This window comes from Oncorhynchus kisutch, linkage group LG28 (assembly GCF_002021735.2).
Source record: "Oncorhynchus kisutch isolate 150728-3 linkage group LG28, Okis_V2, whole genome shotgun sequence".
Classification (NCBI taxonomy): domain Eukaryota; kingdom Metazoa; phylum Chordata; class Actinopteri; order Salmoniformes; family Salmonidae; genus Oncorhynchus; species Oncorhynchus kisutch.
In genome coordinates, this window is record NC_034201.2 from 4,096,911 (window position 1) to 4,118,247 (window position 21,337).

The 21,337-nt window shown below is 43.4% G+C and overlaps 1 protein-coding gene across 9 annotated transcripts in view; it reads right to left on the bottom strand.

The window, feature by feature from the left end:
- The window catches only part of phldb1a (pleckstrin homology-like domain, family B, member 1a), an 84,730-nt gene that overhangs the window by 52,130 nt on the left and 11,263 nt on the right, over positions 1-21,337 (bottom strand). For 8 of the 9 annotated variants that reach the window (XM_020464648.2, XM_031808123.1, XM_020464647.2 and 5 more), the window contains exons 2-5: positions 19,225-19,335; positions 17,725-17,848; positions 15,507-15,677; positions 7,578-7,703 (exon numbers count right to left, since the gene is read on the bottom strand). In XM_020464648.2, the coding sequence (XP_020320237.1) occupies positions 7,578-7,703; positions 15,507-15,677; positions 17,725-17,848; positions 19,225-19,293 (490 nt within the window). In that variant the 5' untranslated portion in view covers positions 19,294-19,335. Of the gene's footprint in view, positions 1-7,577; positions 7,704-13,819; positions 14,250-15,506; positions 15,678-17,724; positions 17,849-19,224; positions 19,336-21,337 lie in introns of those variants that run through there. The other variant, XM_020464651.2, reaches the window with a different exon arrangement.

Below are 21,337 nucleotides of genomic sequence, written 5' to 3' on the forward strand. Positions count from 1 at the left end.
AAGGCTTGGGCGAGTTGCTGTTGGGGGTGCAGTGCTGTTGTCCGGGGTAGGAGTAGCCAGGTGGAAAGCATGGCCAGCCGTAGAAAAATGCTTATTGAAATTCTCAATTATGGTGGATTTATCAGTGGTGACAGTGTTTCCTATCTTCAGTGCAGTGGGCAGCTGGGAGGCGGTGTTCTTATTCTCCATGGACTTTACAGTGTCCCAGAACTTTTTTGAGTTAGTGTTGCAGGAAGCAAATTTCTGCTTGAAAAAGCTAGCCTTGGCTTTTCTAACTGCCTGTGTATAATGATTTCTAGCTTCCCTGAACAGCTGCATATCACGGGGGCTGTTCGATGCTAATGCAGAATGCCATAGGATGTTTTTGTGTTGGTTAAGGGCAGTCAGGTCTGGGGAGAACCAAGGGCTATATCTGTTCCTGGTTCTAAATTTCTTAAATGGGGCATGTTTATTTAAGATGGTTAGGAAGGCATTTAAAAAAAATATCCAGGCATCCTCTACTGACGGGATGAGATCAATATCCTTCCAGGATACCCCGGCCAGGTCGATTAGAAAGGCCTGCTCGCAGAAGTGTTTCAGGGACCGTTTTACAGTGATGAGTGGAGGTCGTTTCACCGCTGACCCATTACGGATGCAGGCAATGAGGCAGTGATCGCTGAGATCTTGGTTGAAGACAGCAGAGGTGTATTTAGAGGGGAAGTTGGTTAGGATGATATCTATGAGGGTGCCCGTGTTTAAGGTTTTGGGGAGGTACCTGGTAGGTTCATTGATTATTTGTGTGAGATTGAGGGCATCAAGTTTAGATTGTAGGATGGCTGGGGTGTTAAGCATGTTCCAGTTTAGGTCGCCTAGCAGCACGAACTCTGAAGATAGATGGGGGGCAATCAGTTCACATATGGTGTCCAGAGCACAGCTGGGGGCAGAGGGTGGTCTATAGCAGGCGGCAACGGTGAGAGACTTGTTTTTAGAGAGGTGGATTTTTAAAAGTAGAAGTTCAAATTGTTTGGGTACAGACCTGGATAGTAGGACAGAACTCTGCAGGCTATCTTTGCAGTAGATTGCAACACCGCCCCCTTTGGCAGTTCTATCTTGTCTGAAAATGTTGTAGTTTGTAATTAAAATGTCTGAGTTTTTGGTGGTCTTCCTAAGCCAGGATTCAGACACAGCTAGAACATCCGGGTTGGCAGAGTGTGCTAAAGCAGTGAATAGAACAAACTTAGGGAGGAGGCTTCTAATGTTAACATGCATGAAACCAAGGCTATTACGGTTACAGAAGTCGTCAAAAGAGAGCGCCTGGGGAATAGGAGTGGAGCTAGGCACTGCAGGGCCTGGATTCACCTCTACATCGCCAGAGGAACATAGGAGGAGTAGAATAAGGGTACGGCTAAAAGCTATGAGAATTGGTCGTCTAGAACGTCTGGAACATAGAGTAAAAGGAGGTTTCTGGGGGCGATAAAATAGCATCAAGGTATAATGTACAGACAAATGTATGGTAGGATGTGAATACAGTGGAGGTAAACCTAGGTATTGAGTGATGAAGAGAGAGATATTGTCTCTAGAAACATCGTTGAAACCAGGAGATGTCATTGCATGTGTGGGTGGTGGAACTAATAGGTTGGATAAGGTATAGTGAGCAGGACTAGAGGCTCTACAGTGAAATAAGCCAATAAACACTAACCAGAACAGAAATGGACAAGACATATTGACATTAAGGAGAGGCATGCTTAGTCGAGTGATCAAAAGGGTCCGGTGAGTGGAGAGGTTGGTTGGTGATTTAGACAGCTAGCCAGGGCATCGGTAGCAAGCTAGCATAGGATGGAGGTCTGTTGTTAGCCACCTCCTGCGCTCCGTCAGTAGATTAGTGGGGTTCCGTGTGGTAGAGGGGATCAATCCAAATCACACAACAACAAAAATAAAAACAATAGATATAGTTATAGAGGCCCAAGAAGAAAACATAATAATAATAATTAAAAAAAAATAATAATAATAAAAAAAATTGTCCGATTGTCTATTCAGATAGCAGCCGGTAAGACAGCTAACGGTTAGCAGGCCGCAGATGGGCGTTCAGGTAACGTCGCGACGGAGGAGCCAGCCGAATAACTCCTTCGGGTAGATAACGTCGGCAGTCCAGTTGTGAAGGCCCGGTGGGGCTCCGCGAAGGCAGCAAACCGGGTCCGGATAGGCGACTGCAGCCCAGGTGCGATTGATGGAACTCAGGAGTGATTGACGGAGCTTGCTAGCTCCGGAACAATTGATGTTTGCTCCGGAATCGACGAAGGCCGATAGTCACACGGATAGCAGCTAGCTAGCTGTGAGATCCGGGCATGAATGTCCAGAGAGCAGTCGAAATCCAGGGACATGGAGAGAAAAATTGGTCCGGTATGCTCCGCTCCGAGCCGCGCTGCGCCGTACAGAACTGGCGATAGACTTTCGAACCAAAGGATAGCCGATGACCACAAACCGTGGTTAGCTGAACACCAACGACTTGCCAGTAAAGGAGCCAACTAGCTTCTGAACTAGCTTCTGGATTAGCTTCTGGCTAGTTTCAGGCCAGCCTCCTGGAGTTTCTGGCTAGCTTCTTGGAGGATTACAGATCTGAGGTAAATAATACTTTTTTATAAATATACATTGGTGAGGCGGGTTGCAGGAGAGTGTTTTGAAGATGAGTTGATGGAAAATAAAAATAAAATGTATGTGAAAAAGTTGTAAATATATATATATATATACAGGACACGACAAGACGAGGACAAAAGACGTCTGAACTGCTATGCCACCTTGGAGAAAGTCCACCCTACAGGAGGGCAGCTCCCCTCAGCCCAATCCAAGCTCTTCTCTGTCCTGGCACCCCAATGGTTGAACCCGCTTCCCCTAAAGCTAGGACAGCAGAGTCCCCCCCCTCCCCACACTTTCCTGAACCAACACTTGCACTTGACTCCCCCCTTCCCCCTTTTCCTACTCTGATTTTGCTGATAGCTACTTTATTGAGGAAAAGTATACTTACTATGCCTGTGATATGTGGTTGTCCCACCGAGCTGTGCATTCATCTTCATCTTCAGATGAATGCACAAACTAAGTTGCTCTGGATAAGTGTGTCTGCTAAATTTGGGGAATTTCTTTCCTTCTTAACTTCTCTAGGGTAGGGGGCAGCATTTGGAATTTTGGATGAAAAGCGTGCCCAAATTAAAGAACACGCTCTAAAGTTTCGAAAACTGTTAAAATAATGTCTGTGAGTATAACAGAACTGATTTGGCAGGTGAAAACCTGAGAAAAATCCATTCAGGAAGTTGGATTGATTTTTCTATTCAATGTCATTACAGTATCCATTGATTTAGGACTCAAATTGCAGTTCCTATGCCTTCCACTAGATGTCAACAGTCTTTAGAAATTGTTTCAGGCTTGTATTCTGAAAAATGAGGGAGTAAGAGCAGTCTGAATGAGTGGACCCTGCCGTGTCACAGAGCTTTTTCATGCGCGCGACAGAGAGAGTGCCTTTTTTGTTTACCTTTTATATTGACGACGTTATTGTCCGGTTGAAATATTATCGATTATTTAGGTGAAAAAAACACCTGAGGATTGAATATAAACAACGTTTGACATGCTTCTATGAACTTTACAGATACAATTTTTGTCTGCCTGTTGTGATTGCGTTTGAGCCTGTGGATTACTGAAGAAAACACGCGAACAAAACAGAGGTTTTCGGATATAAAGAGAGACTATCGAACAAAATGAACATTTATTGAATAAATGTGCAATCATATGAAGATCATCAAAGGTGAGTGATTAATTTTATCTCTATTTCTGACTTGTGTAAATCTTCTACTTGGCTGGTTCTTCTACTTGGCTGGTTTGTAATGATTTGTCTGCTGGGCTGTGTTCTCAAATAATTGTAAGGTATGCTTTCACCGTAAAGCATTTTTTAAATCTGACACTGTGGTTGGATTCACAAGAAGTTCATATTTAAACGTATGTAAAATAGTTGTATCTTTTCTGAATTTTTTTAATGAGTATTTCTGTATTTGAATTTGGCGCTCTGCAATAGCGTCCCACATACCCTAGAGAGGTTAATGCGTTTCGTCAATCAGTTGTGTTGTGACAAGGTATGGGTGGTATACAGAAGATAGCCCTATTTGGTAAAAGACCAAGTCCATATTATGGCAAGAACAGCTCAAATAAGCAAGAGAAACGACAGTCCATCATTACTTTAAGACATGAAGGTCAGTCAATCCAGAAAATGTCAAGAACTTCAAAAGTTTCTTCAAGTGCAGTCGCAAAAACCATCAAGCTCTATGTTGAAACTGGATCTCTAGAGGACCGCCACAGGAAAGGAAGACCCACAGCTACCTCTGCTGCAGAGAATAAGTTCAATAGAGTTAACTGCACCTCAGATTGCAGCCCAAATAAATGCTTCAGAGTTCAAGTAACAGACACATCTCAACATCAACTGTTCAGAGGAGACAGCATGAATCAGGCCTTCGTGTTCGAATTGCTGCAAAGAAACCACTACTAAAGGACGCCAATAATAAGAAGAGACTTGCTTGGGCCAAGAAACATGAGCAATGGACATTAGACGGGTGGAAATCTGTCCTTCGGTCTGATGAGTCCAAATTTGAGATTTTTGGTTCCAACTACCTTGTCTTTGTGAGACGCAGAGTAGGTGAACAGATGATCTTCCCATGTGTGGTTCCCAACGTGAAGCATGGAGGAGGTGTGATGGTGTGGGGTGCTTTGCTGGTTACACTGTCTGTGATTTATTTAGAATTCAAGGCACACTTAACCAGCATGGCTACCACAGCATTCTGCAGTGATACGTCATCCCATCCGCTTTAGGCTTAGTGGGACTATCAATTGTTTTTCAGGACAATGACAAAAAACACGCCTCCAGGCTGTGTAAGGGCTATTTGACCAAGGAGAGTGACAGACTGCTGCATCAGATGACCTGGCCTCCACAATCACCCGACCTCAACCCAATTGAGATGGTTTGGGATGAGTTGGACCGCAGAGTGAAGGAAACGCAGCCAACAAGGGCTCAGCATATGTGGGAACTCCTTCAAGACAGTTGGAAAAGGATTCCTAGTGAAGCTGGTTGAAAGAATGCCAAGAATGTGCAAAGCTGTCATCAAGGCGAAGGGTGGCTATTTGAAGAATCTCAAATATAAAATATATTTTGATTTGTTGAACACTTTTTTGGTTACTACATGATTCCATATGTGTTCTTTCATAGTTTTGATGTCTTTACTATTATTCTATAATGTAGTAAATAGTACAAATAAAGAAAAACCCTTGAATGAGTAGGTATTCTAAAACTTTTAAAAGGTAGTGTATATACAGTGGGGCAAAAAATTATTTAGTCAGCCACCAATTGTGCAAGTTCTCCCTTCTTAAAAAGATGAGAGATGCCGTTAATTTTCATCATAGGTACACTTCAACTATGACAGACAAAATGAGAAAAAATTATCCAGAAAATCACATTGTAGGATTTTTAATGAATTTATTTGCAAATTATGGTGGAAAATAAGCATTTGGTCAATAACAAAAGTGTATCAATACTCTGTTATATACCCTTTGTTGGCAATGACAGAAGTCAAACATTTTCTGTAAGTCTTCACAAGATTTTCACACACTGTTGCTGGTATTTTGGCCCATTCCTCCATGCAGATCTCCTCTAGAGCAGTGATGTTTTGGGGCTGTTGCTGGGCAACACGGACTTTCAACTCCCTCCAAAGATTTTCTATGGGGTTGAGATCTGGAGACTGGCTAGGCCACTCCAGGACCTTGAAATGCTTCTTACGAAGCCACTCCTTCGTTGTCCGGGCGGTGTGTTTGGGATCATTGTCATGCTGAAAGACCCAGCCACGTTTCATCTTCAATGCCCTTGCTGATGGAAGGAGGTTTTCACTCAAAATCTCACGATACATGGCCCCATTCATTCTTTCCTTTACACGGATCAGTTGTCCTGGTCTCTTTGCAGAAAAACAGCCCCAAAGCATGATGTTTCCATTCCCATGCCTCACAGTAGGTATGGTGTTCTTTGGATGCAACTCAGCATTCTTTTTCCTCCAAACACGACAAGTTGAGTTTTTACCAAAAAGTTATATTTTGGTTTCATCTGACCATATGACATTCTCCCAATCTTCTTCTGGATCATCCAAATGCTCTCTAGCAAACTTCAGACAGGCCTGGACATGTACTTGCTTAAGCAGGGGGACACGTCTGGCACTGCAGGATTTGAGTCCCTGGCAGCATAGTGTGTTACTGATGGTAGGCTTTGTTACTTTGGTCCCAGCTCTCTGCAGGTCATTCACTAGGTCCCCCCGTGTGGTTCTGGGATTTTTGCTCACCGTTCTTGTGATCATTTTGACCTCACTGGGTGAGATCTTGCGTGGAGCCCCAGATCGAGGGAGATTATCAGTGGTCTTGTATGTCTTCCATTTCCTAATAATTGCTCCCACAGTTGATTTCTTCAAACCAAGCTGCTTACCTATTGCAGATTCAGTCTTCCCAGCCTGGTGCAGGTTTACAATTTTGTTTTTGGTGTCCTTTGACAGCTCTTTGGTCTTGGCCATAGTGGAGTTGAGAGTGTGACTGTTTGAGGTTGTGGACAGGTGTCTTTTATACTGATAACAAGTTCAAACAGGTGCCATTAATACAGTTAACGAGTGGAGGACAGAGGAGCCTCTTAAAGAAGAAGTTACAGGTCTGTGAGAGCCAGAAATCTTGCTTGTTTGTAGGTGACCAAATACTTATTTACTTATACTTATCCACCATAATTTGCAAATTAATTAATTAAAAATCCTACAATGTGATTTTCAGGATTTTTTTTCGCATTTTGTCTGTCATAGTTGAAGTGTACCTATGATGAAAATTACAGGCCTCTCTCATGTTTTTAAGTGGGAGAACTTGTACAATTGGTGGCTGACTAAATATTTTTTCCCCACTGAATGGCAATACCTCCTCCTCTACCCACTCTATCTGCTCTGTAGATATTGTAACCAGCTAACAGAACATCTGAGTCTGGAACAGTGACACTTGTTAGATAGCTTGTCAGCTTAACTTACCAATCTAAATCTTGTAGTTATCATGAACAGAATATGTGCCCAGGGGCCTCAACCCCCAGGGGACCACCATTTGATTTGGTTGAGTCACTCAGGTATCATATGAACACACATAAGCCATTGTATAATGTGTAGAATTGCAGCAAATTAGCTTAGAAAACTGAACAAAACTGTTCTTTCTGCTCCATGGCAAAATGTGTAGAATTGCAGGAACTGAGATTTAAAATGTCCAACAAGAGGGGTGTGAGCAGTTTGAACAGTTTGGGGTTGCATGGATTGCGCGACGTTTTTTGTTACTATGCCAATAAATGAAAACATCCATCCGGATCTTTGCCACCTACTAAATGTGTTTTTACCGGACCTTCTCAAATAAGAGTTGAGTACACCTGCTCTATCATTACCTGTGTGGTTCCTATGTGATGGTTACCTGTGTGGTGGGTCTTGTAGGCACTGGGCCCCTGGCTCCCTCCAGGCAGCATGCTGTGTAGTGTAGTGTGATGTGAGTTGGTGTGGTGTGATGGTTACCTGTGTGATGGCTCTTGTAGGCGCTGGGCCCCTGGCTTCCTCCAGGCAGCATGCTCTTCATTCTGAGGGCTTCTTCTGGGTGGTTGAAGCGGAAAAAGGCTGACTGACCAAAACACAGCATGCACCCTGGAGGGACAAGAGAAGGACTACTGTAGGAGATGGAAGGTTAGGCTTCCAAGACTGTGTTAAAATGCATTCCCAATGGTGGTGGAACCATAGAATTAGATATTAGAGTAATTTAATAGGATTTCTATGGGTGAAATGGAAATTTGTCACCTGTGAAACGCGTTTGCCAAAACGACAATGATCCGATCTATGCTTGCTTGCTAGGTATGTAAGTTTGATAGGGTCGCCCTACATGAAACATAGGCCCGACACCACAGTGGGTCAGGAGCACTCTGGAAACTAAGACTGCTGAAGGCAGATAAGAACATAAGATTGGGGGAGAAAATAATGAATAATTTTACATGAAAACTTGACAGCGGTGTTGTGAAAACAGCTAAAGCACCATATTATGTCCCTTTGTTCACCTCTGCAGTCACTGGCCAGAGTGCCTGATACTTTCCCTGTTACCACAAACAGAAGCCTATCCTATACCACCTCTATTACATGTACTGTAAACAAAGTAACACCATGTTCTTCAGGGCAGGGGGGCATATTTCAGTGTTGTGCTTTTCAAGCCACTTAGGACTGGACAAACTCCACAGCACCCAACATCAGCGTTGTAGCTTGATTGATATTTATAGGCCATTTTTCCCGCAATTGCAGAGACTTAATTCACGGTAAACGCTGCATAATAATGCTGCATAATTTTCGGCTCAATCTAAAATTACTTTTATATTTCCGCTGAAGCGCTACGGATTTAATCCAGTCCTTAGTCTACTACTTCCCCTGGCTCTATACATCTGAGAGTCAAACTAATACTTCCAGGTGTGGTTCACATCCATCATGATAGATATAGATAGCCAGCGCTGCATTTTTAAGCTTTCCACACACCTCACACACAAACCTATATCAAAACAGAATGACGAAGCTTAGTCCTTGTTTCTATTCATATTCTTCTCGTCATCTCCGACTCCTTCATACACAGTCATTGTCTCTGACTGACATTGTAGTGAGTAAAGAGCTGATTAATCAGTCTCAGCCAGGTGTGTTTCAGTGGAGGATAGACACCTCGTGGTGAGTTATGACTTCTAAAGGCCATTTAATTATGAAAATGTCCCTGGCTGTGTGAGCAGAACAATCAGTGAAAGAGAGGGTGAGAAAGAGATAAATTCTGAAAGGTCCCTAATCAATGTATTGGTTGAATGGTTAGGATTCCCTGTTACACTGCTCTTAGATTTACAAATGAACTGAAAATAAATAAAAATACCTGAAAATACAATATGGCACAATAAATATTTGTTAGCCAACATTTGGTTGGTCAGAGGATCCCGGCCAAAATGTTCCTTAGCGCTAGTGACAATCTACTGTATTGACACAACAACAGTGGAATGTGAACCACATTCCACTCTAGGACAGGTGTGAAGGGAGGGAGCTAGGGTGACAGCACGTGGTGGTCCAGATCCAGGGTGAAAGGGTCAAGGGGAGATGTTTTAACGGTAACAAGAACAGCACATACATTCCAGGAACAAGCCAGATGAATAGCAGGCAGAGAGAGAGCGATGAACAACAGGTGAGTAGCCTAAAGTATATTGTTAAATTTCACCCTTAAAATAGTTCACTCCCACACACATATAGAGTCTACCTCTGCAGAGCACATGTCCCTTTGCCTTCCCACTTGCCAAGTGCCCTTTTAAGTGGTGGTATACAGTATATATATACATTTGTTGTTATACAGTTTTTATGTTGTTTTTCTGAACCCACTGCCCGGAAGTTGTCTTGATGTCATCAAGTTGTGGTGAAATGGCAAAACGGCATTTCAAATTCTGCAGAAGAGGTGTCAGAATTTGTGTTGTTGCACCAAAACATTTTTTTACAAAAATGTCCATTGCATTATTGATATAAATTATAATGGGATTGGGGTATCCTTCCTGTTTGGACCTGTCCGGGGGTGTCCTCGGATGGGGCCACAGTGTCTCCTGACCCCTCCCGTCTCAGCCTCCAGTAATTATGCTGCAGTAGTTTGTGTCGGGGGGCTGGGGTCAGTTTGTTATATCTGGAGTACTTCTCCTGTCCTATTCGGTGTCCTGTGTGAATCTAAGTGTGCGTTCTCTAATTCTCTCCTTCTCTCTTTCTTTCTCTCTCTCGGAGGACCTGAGCCCTAGGACCATGCCCTAGGACTACCTGACATGATGACTCCTTGCTGTCCCCAGTACATCTGACCGTGCTGCTGCTCCAGTTTCAACTGTTCTGCCTTATTATTATACGACCATGCTGGTCATTTATGAACATTTGAACATCTTGGCCATGTTCTGTTATAATCTCCACTCGGCACAGCCAGAAGAGGACTGGCCACCCCACATAGCCTGGTTCCTCTCTAGGTTTCTTCCTAGGTTTTGGCCTTTCTAGGGAGTTTTTCCTAGCCACCGTGCTTCTACACCTGCATTGCTTGCTGTTTGGGGTTTTAGGCTGGGTTTCTGTACAGCACTTTGAGATATCAGCTGATGTACGAAAGGCTATATAAATAAATTTGATTTGATTTTGATTTGGGTAGGGGAGAGAAATATAGATTTTTAATCAAATCTTTATACTGTAAGCTACAACCAATCACTGACAATGCACTACTGTGATGTTGAAGTTTTCCGGTTCATTCCTTCCTGTAGGCTAGCATTTAGCATTTACAAGATCAAGGTCAATCAAATATTTATCAGAAATAATTTCAGATTTCTTCAATCCTGGTACTAGCCAACCAAAAAAAACTGCCATCACAGCAGCCCTAACAGATGAAATCCCTGGGTCTGCTGCATCTAGTACCTGCAGCAGTAAGCCACTAGTAACGTGACTGGCACCAAAACCATAGCCTCCATGGAGCAAGATGCTAACCCCACCAACTGCAACAGCTCCACGTTAGCACGACCCCAGGCAGAGGAGCATGCTAGGCCTACTGCATTCCGGCACCCAAGGCTAAACTAGCTAATCAGCCATAACAGCTGAAGGATGACTGCCTTCCCCAGGGAGGCAATTTGGAACAGAAAACTTCCTGTGCTTTTAAGTCAGGTTGATTGGCAAAATGTCAGTGGCTGCATTATGTTTAGGAAGATGAATGAGTGCTTTGCTTCACATGCATTAAAACAGTGAAGAAAAATGTTATCAATGAGGAAAATGTTTGAGCGGATTACAGGTTTCAGAGATGGCTGTTTACAGAACAGTGCATTGCCAGGAACGAAGCTGTTGTTCCTTTCAGGGGTGACAAAACTCGTGACAGTGTGCTTTACAAGTTGATAATAGAACCCATTTACAATCTACCAAAGGAACAGGAATGGGTTCTCAGGAGAGACAACTGAATGTGGGACACGATACAGAATGAGATTATTCAACAACTGGCTCACGCCATACAGAGGGTGATTGTGTCTCGGTGATTGACGTGTGGACTATGGAACAATCTCCAGTACGTCAACCAGAACCTGGTGTCAAACTGAGTTTTGGGGCTTTTACAAAGCCCCCGACTCCACGGCTGAAAATCTGTTCTTGTGTGTGAAGGGCATCTTTTTGCATTGTTAAACATTCCCATGGAACGGTTCCAGGGATATTGCTTTGATGGAGCAAGCATGTCAAACCATTTTTCAGGTGCGCAGACTCGACTGAAAGAGGCATGTCCAGGGTCCATGTGCAGTATGTGCACTGTAGTAACCATTCACTGGATCTGGTTTTGCAAGACGTTTTGCGCAAGGTAAGCCTTGTGTCTGACACACTGAACTTTGTGCAGGGCGTGGCAGTCGTCATAAGGGAATCACACAAGCGTAAACAGTTGTGCAAGTCTCTTTTTGGTGTGGAAGAAGTAGTGACCAATATCCTAGGTCTGTGTACAACCTGGAGGTGCATGCGCACAAAAGCCATCTCGCTTGTCTGCAGCACTCTCCTCTCCACACAGTTAGTACACAAACAGGCGCTCAGCTGTGTAGTGAAGCACTGTTCAGGCCCTGTGAAGCAGTCGCCAGGACCCTACAAAGCACCAAGGCAAGTGCACTCGGCGCCCTCGAATGTGCCAATGTGCTGAGGGAACGAGTCAAGGCACAGAGATGATCGCGTCGTGTAGGAGATGACAGCCAAGGTTTGTATTAAAATACAATTTAATTAAATGAATGACACACATAGACAACACAAGGTTAAAACATATGCAAGACATACTGTAAATAACAATGTACTAATATGACATATAACATTGATAAAATGCTTGGCAACTTGCCTGCCGACCCCATCCCCTCCTCCCTTCTCCAGACCATCTCTTGAGACCTTCTCTCATTCCTCACTTCCCTGACCACTGGCTGCGTCCCCTCTGACTTCAAAATGGACCGAGTCACTCCCCTCCTCAAAAAAACAACATTCGACTCCTCTGACGTAAAGAAAAACTACAGACCAGTATCCTTTCTTTCTTTTCTTTCCAAAACACTTGAGGGTGCTGTCTCTGACCAACTCCCTCACTATCTCTTTACCCTAAACAGTCAGGCTTCAAGATGAGTCACTCAACCGAGACTGCTATTCTCTGTGTCACGGATGCTCTCCGCACTGCCAAAGCTCTCTCCTCTGTTCTCATCCTCCCAGATCTATACACTGCCTTTGACACTGTGAACCATCAGATCCTACCCTTCTCAGAGATGGGCATCTCAGGCTCAGCACACTTACCAGGTGACGTGGCGAGGATCTGTGTCTTCACTACGTACTCTCACTACCGGTGTCCCCCAGGGCTCAGCTCTAGGCCCTCTCCTCTTCTCTCTGCACACCAAGTCACTCGGCTCTGTCATATCTTTACATGGTCTCTCCTGTCATTGCTATGTAGATGACACTTAACTATTTTTATCATTCCTCCCTTCTGACACCCAGGTGGTGACACACATCTCTGCGTGCCTGGCAGATATCTCATCTTAGATGTCTGGCAACCACATCAAACTCAACAAGACGGAGCTGCTCTTCCTCCTAGGGATGGCTGCCCGCTCCAAGACCTCTCCATCATGGTTGACAACTCCACGGTGTCCCCCTCCCAGAGTGCAAATAACCTTGGTGTAACACCCTGTCGTTCTCTGCAAACATCAAAGCAGTTACTCGCTTCTGCAGGTTCATGCACTACAACTCCCGTAGAGTATGGCCCTACCTCACAAAGGAAGCAGCGCAGGTCATAATGCAGGCACTTGTCATCCACACTCATCTGGAATACTGCAACTCGCTATAGGCTGTTTCCCCACTTGTGCCATCAAACCCCTGCAACTTATCCAGAACGCTGCAGCCTGTCTGGTGTTCAACCTTCCCAAGTTCTCCCATGTCATTCCGCTCCTCCGCACTAGCTTCCAGTCAAAGTTCGCATCCACTACAAGACCATGGTACTTGCTTGTGGAGCAGCAAGAGGAACTGCCCCTCCCTACCTTCAGGCTACGCTCAAACCCTACACCCCATCCCGAGCACCCCGTTCTGCCACCTCTGGTCTATTGGCCAGTCCAAACTATTCTCTGTCCTGGCACCCCAATGGCAGGACCACCTTCCCCTTGAAGCTAGGACAGCAGAGTCCCTGCCCATCTTCTGAAAACATCTGAAACTCTACCTCTTCAAAGAGTATTTTAAATAATCCCTGTCACTACAATAACAGCTCATAAACTGTTTGCAAACAGTGTCTGTGTAATAAAGCATTGGTATTTTATCAACAAAGCAATGACCACACACCCCAACATATCCAATCTTGGTGCTCAGCACACTTTATGAAAATGACTCTCACACAATTAGGAATCTGACAGACTTTTTGAAAAATAATGAGTAACAGTCAATAGGGCAATTCCACCACTTTCCAACCTAATTGTAATTATCTCCAGCACAATACCAGTGTCTACATATGTGAAAACGGTGCATTTCTACGTTGCATAGAAAAAAAACCGTTAAAAAGTTAAAACATTTTAAAAACACTATGAGAATCACTGTTTTTCTTACTTTTAATCCTACAATGTGATGTCACAAAGAAGCATTTTTTAGGACCTTTCATATATTTTTAACCACAGATCATATAAACGCGGTTTTTATTTTTATGGAGATAATGAATATGAGGTTGAAAAGTGGCGGAATTGCTCTCTAATAATCAAATAGGTATATGCACTTACGTGTATCTGCAATTAATGTGATACATTCACTGGCATAATTGTCATTTAAAAGCAAGAGCTCACTTTCCTTTGAAATGTAATTATAACGTGCATGTAGCGCGTGCGTCTGCAGCGTCTTTATACAATAAATACAATTCCGTGCGCTCCTTGACGTCCTGCTTCTTCAGCACAAAAAGCGCTGATGTCCAGCGTCCGATTAAAGTGAATTAGAAGACCCTTAAGGCTAAGCAGGCTTTTGTGATATGCTTCATCAATAGCATTTTTCTGGCCAATGATCCAAGTTCCAAAAATAACGCAGATAGCCAACAACGCTGAATCCGGAGTACCAATGCCTTATTGTCGGTGTCGTCCTAAGAGCTGTCTGTTGGCTCCGAGTCTCACACACCGGCTGTCCAGTCCACAAATGATATTATTGTCAAACTGCCTGCCCAACCCTGTCTGCATAACGCCGGAGGGGGGCGTGGAGTGTATTTATTATGCGACCATGTCCCAGTGAGCTGCGAGTTATACAAATGGAATGCATAACCCGGGGCAGAATAAGAGATTGGTTTTCCTAGCACTTTACACTACAACAAGTACTTAAGTGTTAAAGGCTATAACATGCAAATAATGTCGGAAAAGGTAGACTAGAGTTAGGCCTATGTATATATTTGGTGGTTAGGTTACATTCAAAGATATATCCCTACTACACTTAGCTATTTTATATGAAAATATATTCATGATTCATGAATAGCCGGCCCTTAAACGTTTAGAGATTTTTTTTAAATGCAAGTCTAATTGGGGTCATTTTAACAGTTTACATGGCATCTCTTTTGGTTGGAATGAAAGTCCACATGTTACTGAAGAGAGTATAGAGATTTTCTGTCTTACTCGATGAGAGAAATCAGAATTAATATGCAGCCCACCTAACTAAATCAATTGTGGAACTGCAGGGGTGGGAGGGAGGGAGATATATACACACACATATATATTATATATATATATATAATAGACAGAGACCCACAAAGTTCTCAAAAACGAATATGAGGTTGATAAACTCCCATATCTATTGGGTGAAATACCACAGTGTGCCATCACAGCAGCAAGAAAAGTGAAGAACAAACACCATTGTAAATATACAACCTATATTTATGTTTATTTATTTTCCCTATTGTAAATAGACATAATATGACATTTGAAATGTCTTTATTATTTTTGAACTTTTGTGAGTGCAATGTTTAACTGTACATTTTTTATTGTTTATTTCACTTTTGTTTATTATCTATTTCACTGGCTTTGGCAATGTAAACATATGTTTCCCATGCCAATAAAGTCCTTTAAATTGACATTGAAATGTAATTGAAAATTGAGAGAGAGAGGCTGACTGTGTGAAGCAATTATTACAGCCTGTTTAATTAAGTGTCCCTTCCATCTAGGTCAAGGTCATGCATGAGCCATAAAGCATGGGCGGTTCTCTATGTCTTGCCTGTGTTTCTTATTAAAGGAGAAAAAGCTAGCTAGGTATTCAATTCATGAGCATGCTGATTTAGTGAAATGGAAACCTGGTTTCATTTTGAGATGACCAACTGGACATATTAGGCTACATACAGGTACAGATATATGAAGACACTATGGCATGAAATGTCAGATAATAATCCAAATCACTCTTATAACATTGTACAAAATGTGTTATTAAACAGTTTAGTACCTTGTGAAAGGTGTACAGGCTTGGAGATGGGGAGACCATCCATGGAGCAATGGTTCCCACAGGGGTTGAGGGTGATATTGCCTGCCCTATTGTCGATATAGCAGTGTTGATCAGTGATGCCTGGACCCTGCAGAGGGATGTCTGTGTTCCCACTGCCCAGGGTCGTCCTCCCTGCAACAACACAATGATGAGTTACACATACATGTCAACATGAATCCTTTAAACACATCATCAGACATCATCAGAAAGAATATCCCATTGGGATATTAAACTATTATATTCAATTGTATTATCTTCTGTTCTATTATATCATGCCCACGTTTGGTAGTAAATTATTTTTGAGAAGGACTGGACTGTAGTTCAAAGCCACAGTCAGTCAGTGGAACGCTGATCCCTCTGATGTCACAGTAAAGGAATAGAGCCTGGGGTCAAGGCCATCACGGGTCCAAGCCACTTGTAGAGTGTAGATTCAAGCTCACAGCAGGTGCTAGCCCTGAGAGAGACAGACCACTGGCAGATGGCAGACGAATGATGGTTAGAGGGAATGTATTAGAATAACCACTGTCTTCCTATTTTGAATACTTCCAGGACCTTAATTTTCAAATAAATAAATAAATAAATAAAATGTCTGTCTGTGTCTGTGTGTCTGTGTGTCTGTGTGTCTGTGTGTCTGTCTGTCTGTCTGTCTGTCTGTCTGTCTGTCTGTCTGTCTGTCTGTGTCTGTGTGTCTGTGTGTCTGTGTGTCTGTGTGTCTGTCTGTCTGTCTGTCTGTGTCTGTCTGTCTGTCTGTCTGTCTGTCTGTCTCTGTGTCTGTGTCTGTGTCTGTGTCTGTGTCTGTGTCTGTGTCTGTGTCTGTGTCTGTGTCTGTGTCTGTGTCTGTGTCTGTGTCTGTGTCTGTGTCTGTCTGTCTGTCTGTCTGTCTGTCTGTCTGTCTGTCTGTCTGTCTGTCTGTCTGTCTGTCTGTCTGTCTGTCTGTCTGTCTGTCTGTCTGTCTGTCTGTCTGTCTGTCTGTGTCTGTGTCTGTGTCTGTGTCTGTGTCTGTGTCTGTGTCTGTCTGGATGAGACACAAGACAAGAAACAAGGAGTGGAGCACATTACTCCACCAGCCCAAGGGGGGGTGAAACACTTTACCCCAAAAGCCCCCTCCCTCTCTTCATCTAACAAGTCCCTTGCCTTTCCCCTGGCCTCACCACACTGTTAAAATAGCCCTGGAACATAGGGGAGAGACACCACTGAGAATACCCCAGCAGGCTGCCTTAGATTCCTATTCACTATCTCCATGTCCAGTGGGCTATTCCACTTCACCTCCTTCCAGCCTCCCAGCACTGCTCCTTTTGTTTTGGCGTCTGGGCCCTCCAGACGGACAGATGTGGATAAAGGAATAACAAGACATTGGAGGAACTAACACACTGGCACTGGCAGAGTTACAATGCTGAGGGTGAGAAGGGCAGAGGGGGAGTGTGTGCAGAGAGAGAGAGAGAGAGAAAGAGAGAGAGTGTGCTTCAACTGTGTTTTTTTCAGGGGGTGAAGACAAGGTCAGGCTATGGTCCTATTTTTCCCTCTCAGTGTTTTATGGTGTATCTCAAACCTTACGAATGAATCCCTGTTTTCAGTTTCAGCTTCTCCATCCCCTCCGTATCACAAAGTCCTCTAGTTGTCATTCTTAGGATGATTAGATATGGCAGGGCTCTGAATACACTGGCTCCACTGTTCAGCTACAGCACGTCACTTTCATTTCCTCCCTCTCTCCCTCCCTCTTTCCTCTTCCTCCTCCCCGATGCCGATGATATCATCCACCAGCTGGCTCTATGCCAGGAAATAAGTGAGTGCATGGATGGATGGATATTGGCATAAATAAATCAGTAGGGGATTTTTCTCTTCAGAAGTACCAGCTTTGGTCATTACTGTGTAAGAGTGTCCGGTATCATTCTCAATCAGCGTCTTATGGAAAGACTTGAATGCTTCTAGGAAACCAGTCTGGGATGATTTGTTTAATAGTTTAATGGACATTTTGTCAGCTCATTTCCTGTAATGGACCTTTTGTCACTTATGGTCATAATATTTCTTGGTGTAACTGTCAAACCATTTAGGAGTTCTCTCTATTTATCAATATTTCTTCAAGCTTTCAGCACAAGGTCTTTATTCAAGACCAGTCTGCATGAACAAAGCACTAAATAGAAGACCCCTTTTAATGTTTCTGAGATGCAGAAGTGCTTACCTTCCTGCAGTGGTAACAGGGTGACGGCTGTGCTGAGACGGCCACTACCCAGACTGACCAGGTGGGGGTGCTCTGCTTGGAACCTCAGTGACTTGCCCATCTCGATCAGGTCCAATGGAGTACTCTGGTAATGACACAAACAAGACAGAAGAAAACTGGCATGAGACCTGAGACATACATTTTAGATTAGACTTATTTTAGAGGATACATCACTTATGATTGCTCAGTCCTAGCACTCCCTCATCTTTGCATTTCAGTGACTGCATACCCATGTCCACATTGCGATCTTCCTGAGAGCAGAGTCCCAGTGATCCCCCTTCTTCTTTACTCCTTGAAGCTTCGCTGGAACTATAGGGCAGACTGGTCTGTGTGTGTCTGCCCAATCTAAGCTGTGTTATGTCTGCCCACGGCCCACACCCCACTGCTCCCCTTACAGGATTAATAAGAGGCTTTAGCTAGACAGGATAAGTGGGTTCACCCCCCCCCCCTCTCTCTCTCCCTCCAGGCAAGCGGGGAGAGACCAATCTGTTCAGCTTTGAAGACAAAAGCACAAGACTGTCCGTGCGTGTCAGTCAAATATGGACTGGTCTTACAGTACACTATCAGGACACTAAATCATGACATATGAAAGCATATTTAATAACTTCAAATGTAGGCCTATTTGACATGTTTTCTTGCATTTGAACCAAGTCTATGTACTCCATATGTAGCCTATAATGCAATAGAAAGAAAACAGAGTAGTTTATGGCATCTAGATGACTCACCTTTGGACTGCTTACATTAAATTAAGGTCTTGGCATCATGCCTTTGGAGTCTGTCTTTAAATAGTTACAATTTGCCCTGCTCTTTGAAGAAGGTATGAAGATAAAACTAGTGTTGCCCAGATCAAGCAGCCAATATGCCAGAAGGCACTGTTTCAGCCTTTCACCTGCAGTTTAACAAGCTAGGTAAGTATTTCCTGTGCGTGTGTGTGTGTAAATTACACAGACACTACTACTTTTATTGTAAGTACTTGATAAAGCAATTTTAGAAGCTTTACTTGTTACATTTTACATGATGAAATGCTTTTGCTATACCTTAATTTGCTCCCCCTGGATTTATTCAGTAACCACTGATTTCACCTCTTGAGCCCAGACCTTTCGGGTTCTCCTGTCTGTCTAAAGTTAACCAACATTTCTCTCCTAGAATTCATAATGTCACAGAAGTTTATTTAAGCCATTTCTCCTCCCTGGCCACCTCCTGACCTTCGTTGTAAGCGCTGGTTTTATTGTTTGCTGACCTTTACTACGCTTTACCACACTGAACTACGCTTTACTGTGCCTTACACATTGTTCCTTATGGGTCAGTCACTCTTCAATATTTTTCTTTTGATTTCTCATGACAGCTAAATTGAATAGATCTGCACTGCTTTCTGCATGTGAAAAATGGCACCTGACTCACACCCATGGCACCTGAGTTACCTGTAAGGCACGTGCACACACACACACACACACGACTCACCTGTAAGACCTGGTGTTGGTGAGTCTGTCGTCCATTATGTTCCAATACGTTCCTTTTCAGGCTGTCCATGTTGTCTGGATTGTCAATCACACCTACTGGCACATGAAGATCCTGTCGGAAACACACACAGAGGAGAGGACACACATGAAGACATCCTGTTGTAACACACACACACACACACACACACACACACACACACACACACACACACACACACACACACACACACACACACACACTCATTATAGAAACACTGCTCTCCTTAGAGATCCCTGCTGTCCCAGATAACAGTTCAACTAGAGAAATTAAGATCCTAAAATATATAGTAATCTCATTGATTTGTAACTTTGTAGGCTGTCTATTAAGTGATATGAATGGATCCTATAGGCTCTATCGCCATCTCCTGACCACGAAACAGAAGCTGTATATATTTGTCCAGCTGATCATTTGTTAACGTAGGAAATATGCTGTCAGCTTTTTTGATGTTCAATATTAATGAATGTTGCCTACATGGACAACAGTAGAAGATTACGCTAGCGCCATCCGAAATGTCACTCTATTCCATTTATTGTGCTCTGGTCAAAAGGGAACAGGGAGCCATATGGCACACACACATGATAACATACGTGCTATGTTGCTCGTTTGTAGGTGACCAAATACTTATTTTCCACCATAATTTGCAAATAAATTCATTAAAAATCCTACAATGTGATTTTCTGGATTTCTTTTCTCATTTTGTCTGTCATGGTTGAAGTGTACCTATGATGAAAATTACAGGCCTCTCATCTTTTTAAGTGGGAGAACTTGCACAATTGGTGGCTGACTAAATACTTTTTTCCCCCACTGTATGTGGTAGTGGTGAAGTAGGGGCCTGAGGACACACATTGTGTTGTGACATCTGTGATTGTATTGTAATGTTTTAAAATTGAATAACTGCCTTAATTTTGCTGGACCCCAGGAAGAGTAGCTGCTGCTTTGGCAGCAACTAATGGGGATCCATAATAAATACAAATATGGGATCCACATACTGTCTATCAGGCATATGGTGAAAGGCAATTTCAGCAGGACAGGAACATTTTCAAATTCACACATTTATCAAGAGAACACGTGGTCACGCCTACTGCCTCTGGCCTGGCGGACTCACTAAACACATATGCATCTTTCGTAAATGTCTGAGTCTACTGGCTTCCAGTCTAAGCTCGCATCCACTACAAGACCATCGTGCTTACCTAAGGAACAGCATGAGGAACTGCCCCTACCTACCTTCAGGCTATGCTCAAACCCTACACCCCAACCCGAGCACTCCGTTCTGTTCTGCCACCTTAGGTCTCTTGGCCTGCCTCCCAACAGGAGGGTAGCTCTCGCTCAGCCCAGTTCAAGTTCTTCTCTGTCCTGGCACCCCAGCACATGCAGCACTTGACCCCCGCCCCCCTCCTAGCTCTGACTACTTGAGGAAAAATTGACTTTGTGATGCCTGTGATATGTGGTTGTCCAACTTAGCTATCTTAAGATGAATGGACTAACTAAGTCACTCTGGATAAGAGCGTCTGCTAAATGACTAAAATGTAAATGCAAAAAATTATATATTTACCCTGGCTGCTTCCCCTCACCATGGGTCACTGTCTTTGACTCAGCCTCGCACAACACACACACACACAGACACACACACAGAGATACTGTAGATAAGGCCCAGCTGTGGACACGTTCTCACCTCAGTGAAGAGGAAAAGCCTCTGAGGATCAGACATGTCTACTGCAGTATACACAAACCATAGACGTTGTAGACACACAAATACAAACAATAGACAACTCTGAAGAGTCATGTCTGTCTGGTCTGCTCTAGCTCAAGAACCCTCCAACCATTCACTTTTAGTCTCACCAACATTCCATACCTCTGAGTTGATCTGAGCCCAAACAAAACTTAAATAGTCATAAATATTGTACCCTGAAGGAGGGAAACAAGGTACAACACAACTATGGGGAGTTGCACTGTCACCCACTTTGACTGAAAAACTGAAGAAAAAACTAAACTAATCCAGCTCGCCCTGCCGCAAGCTGGATAAGCAAAACAGACAAAAAGCTGGTCACATAAACTCATATCTTGGGTCTGCTCT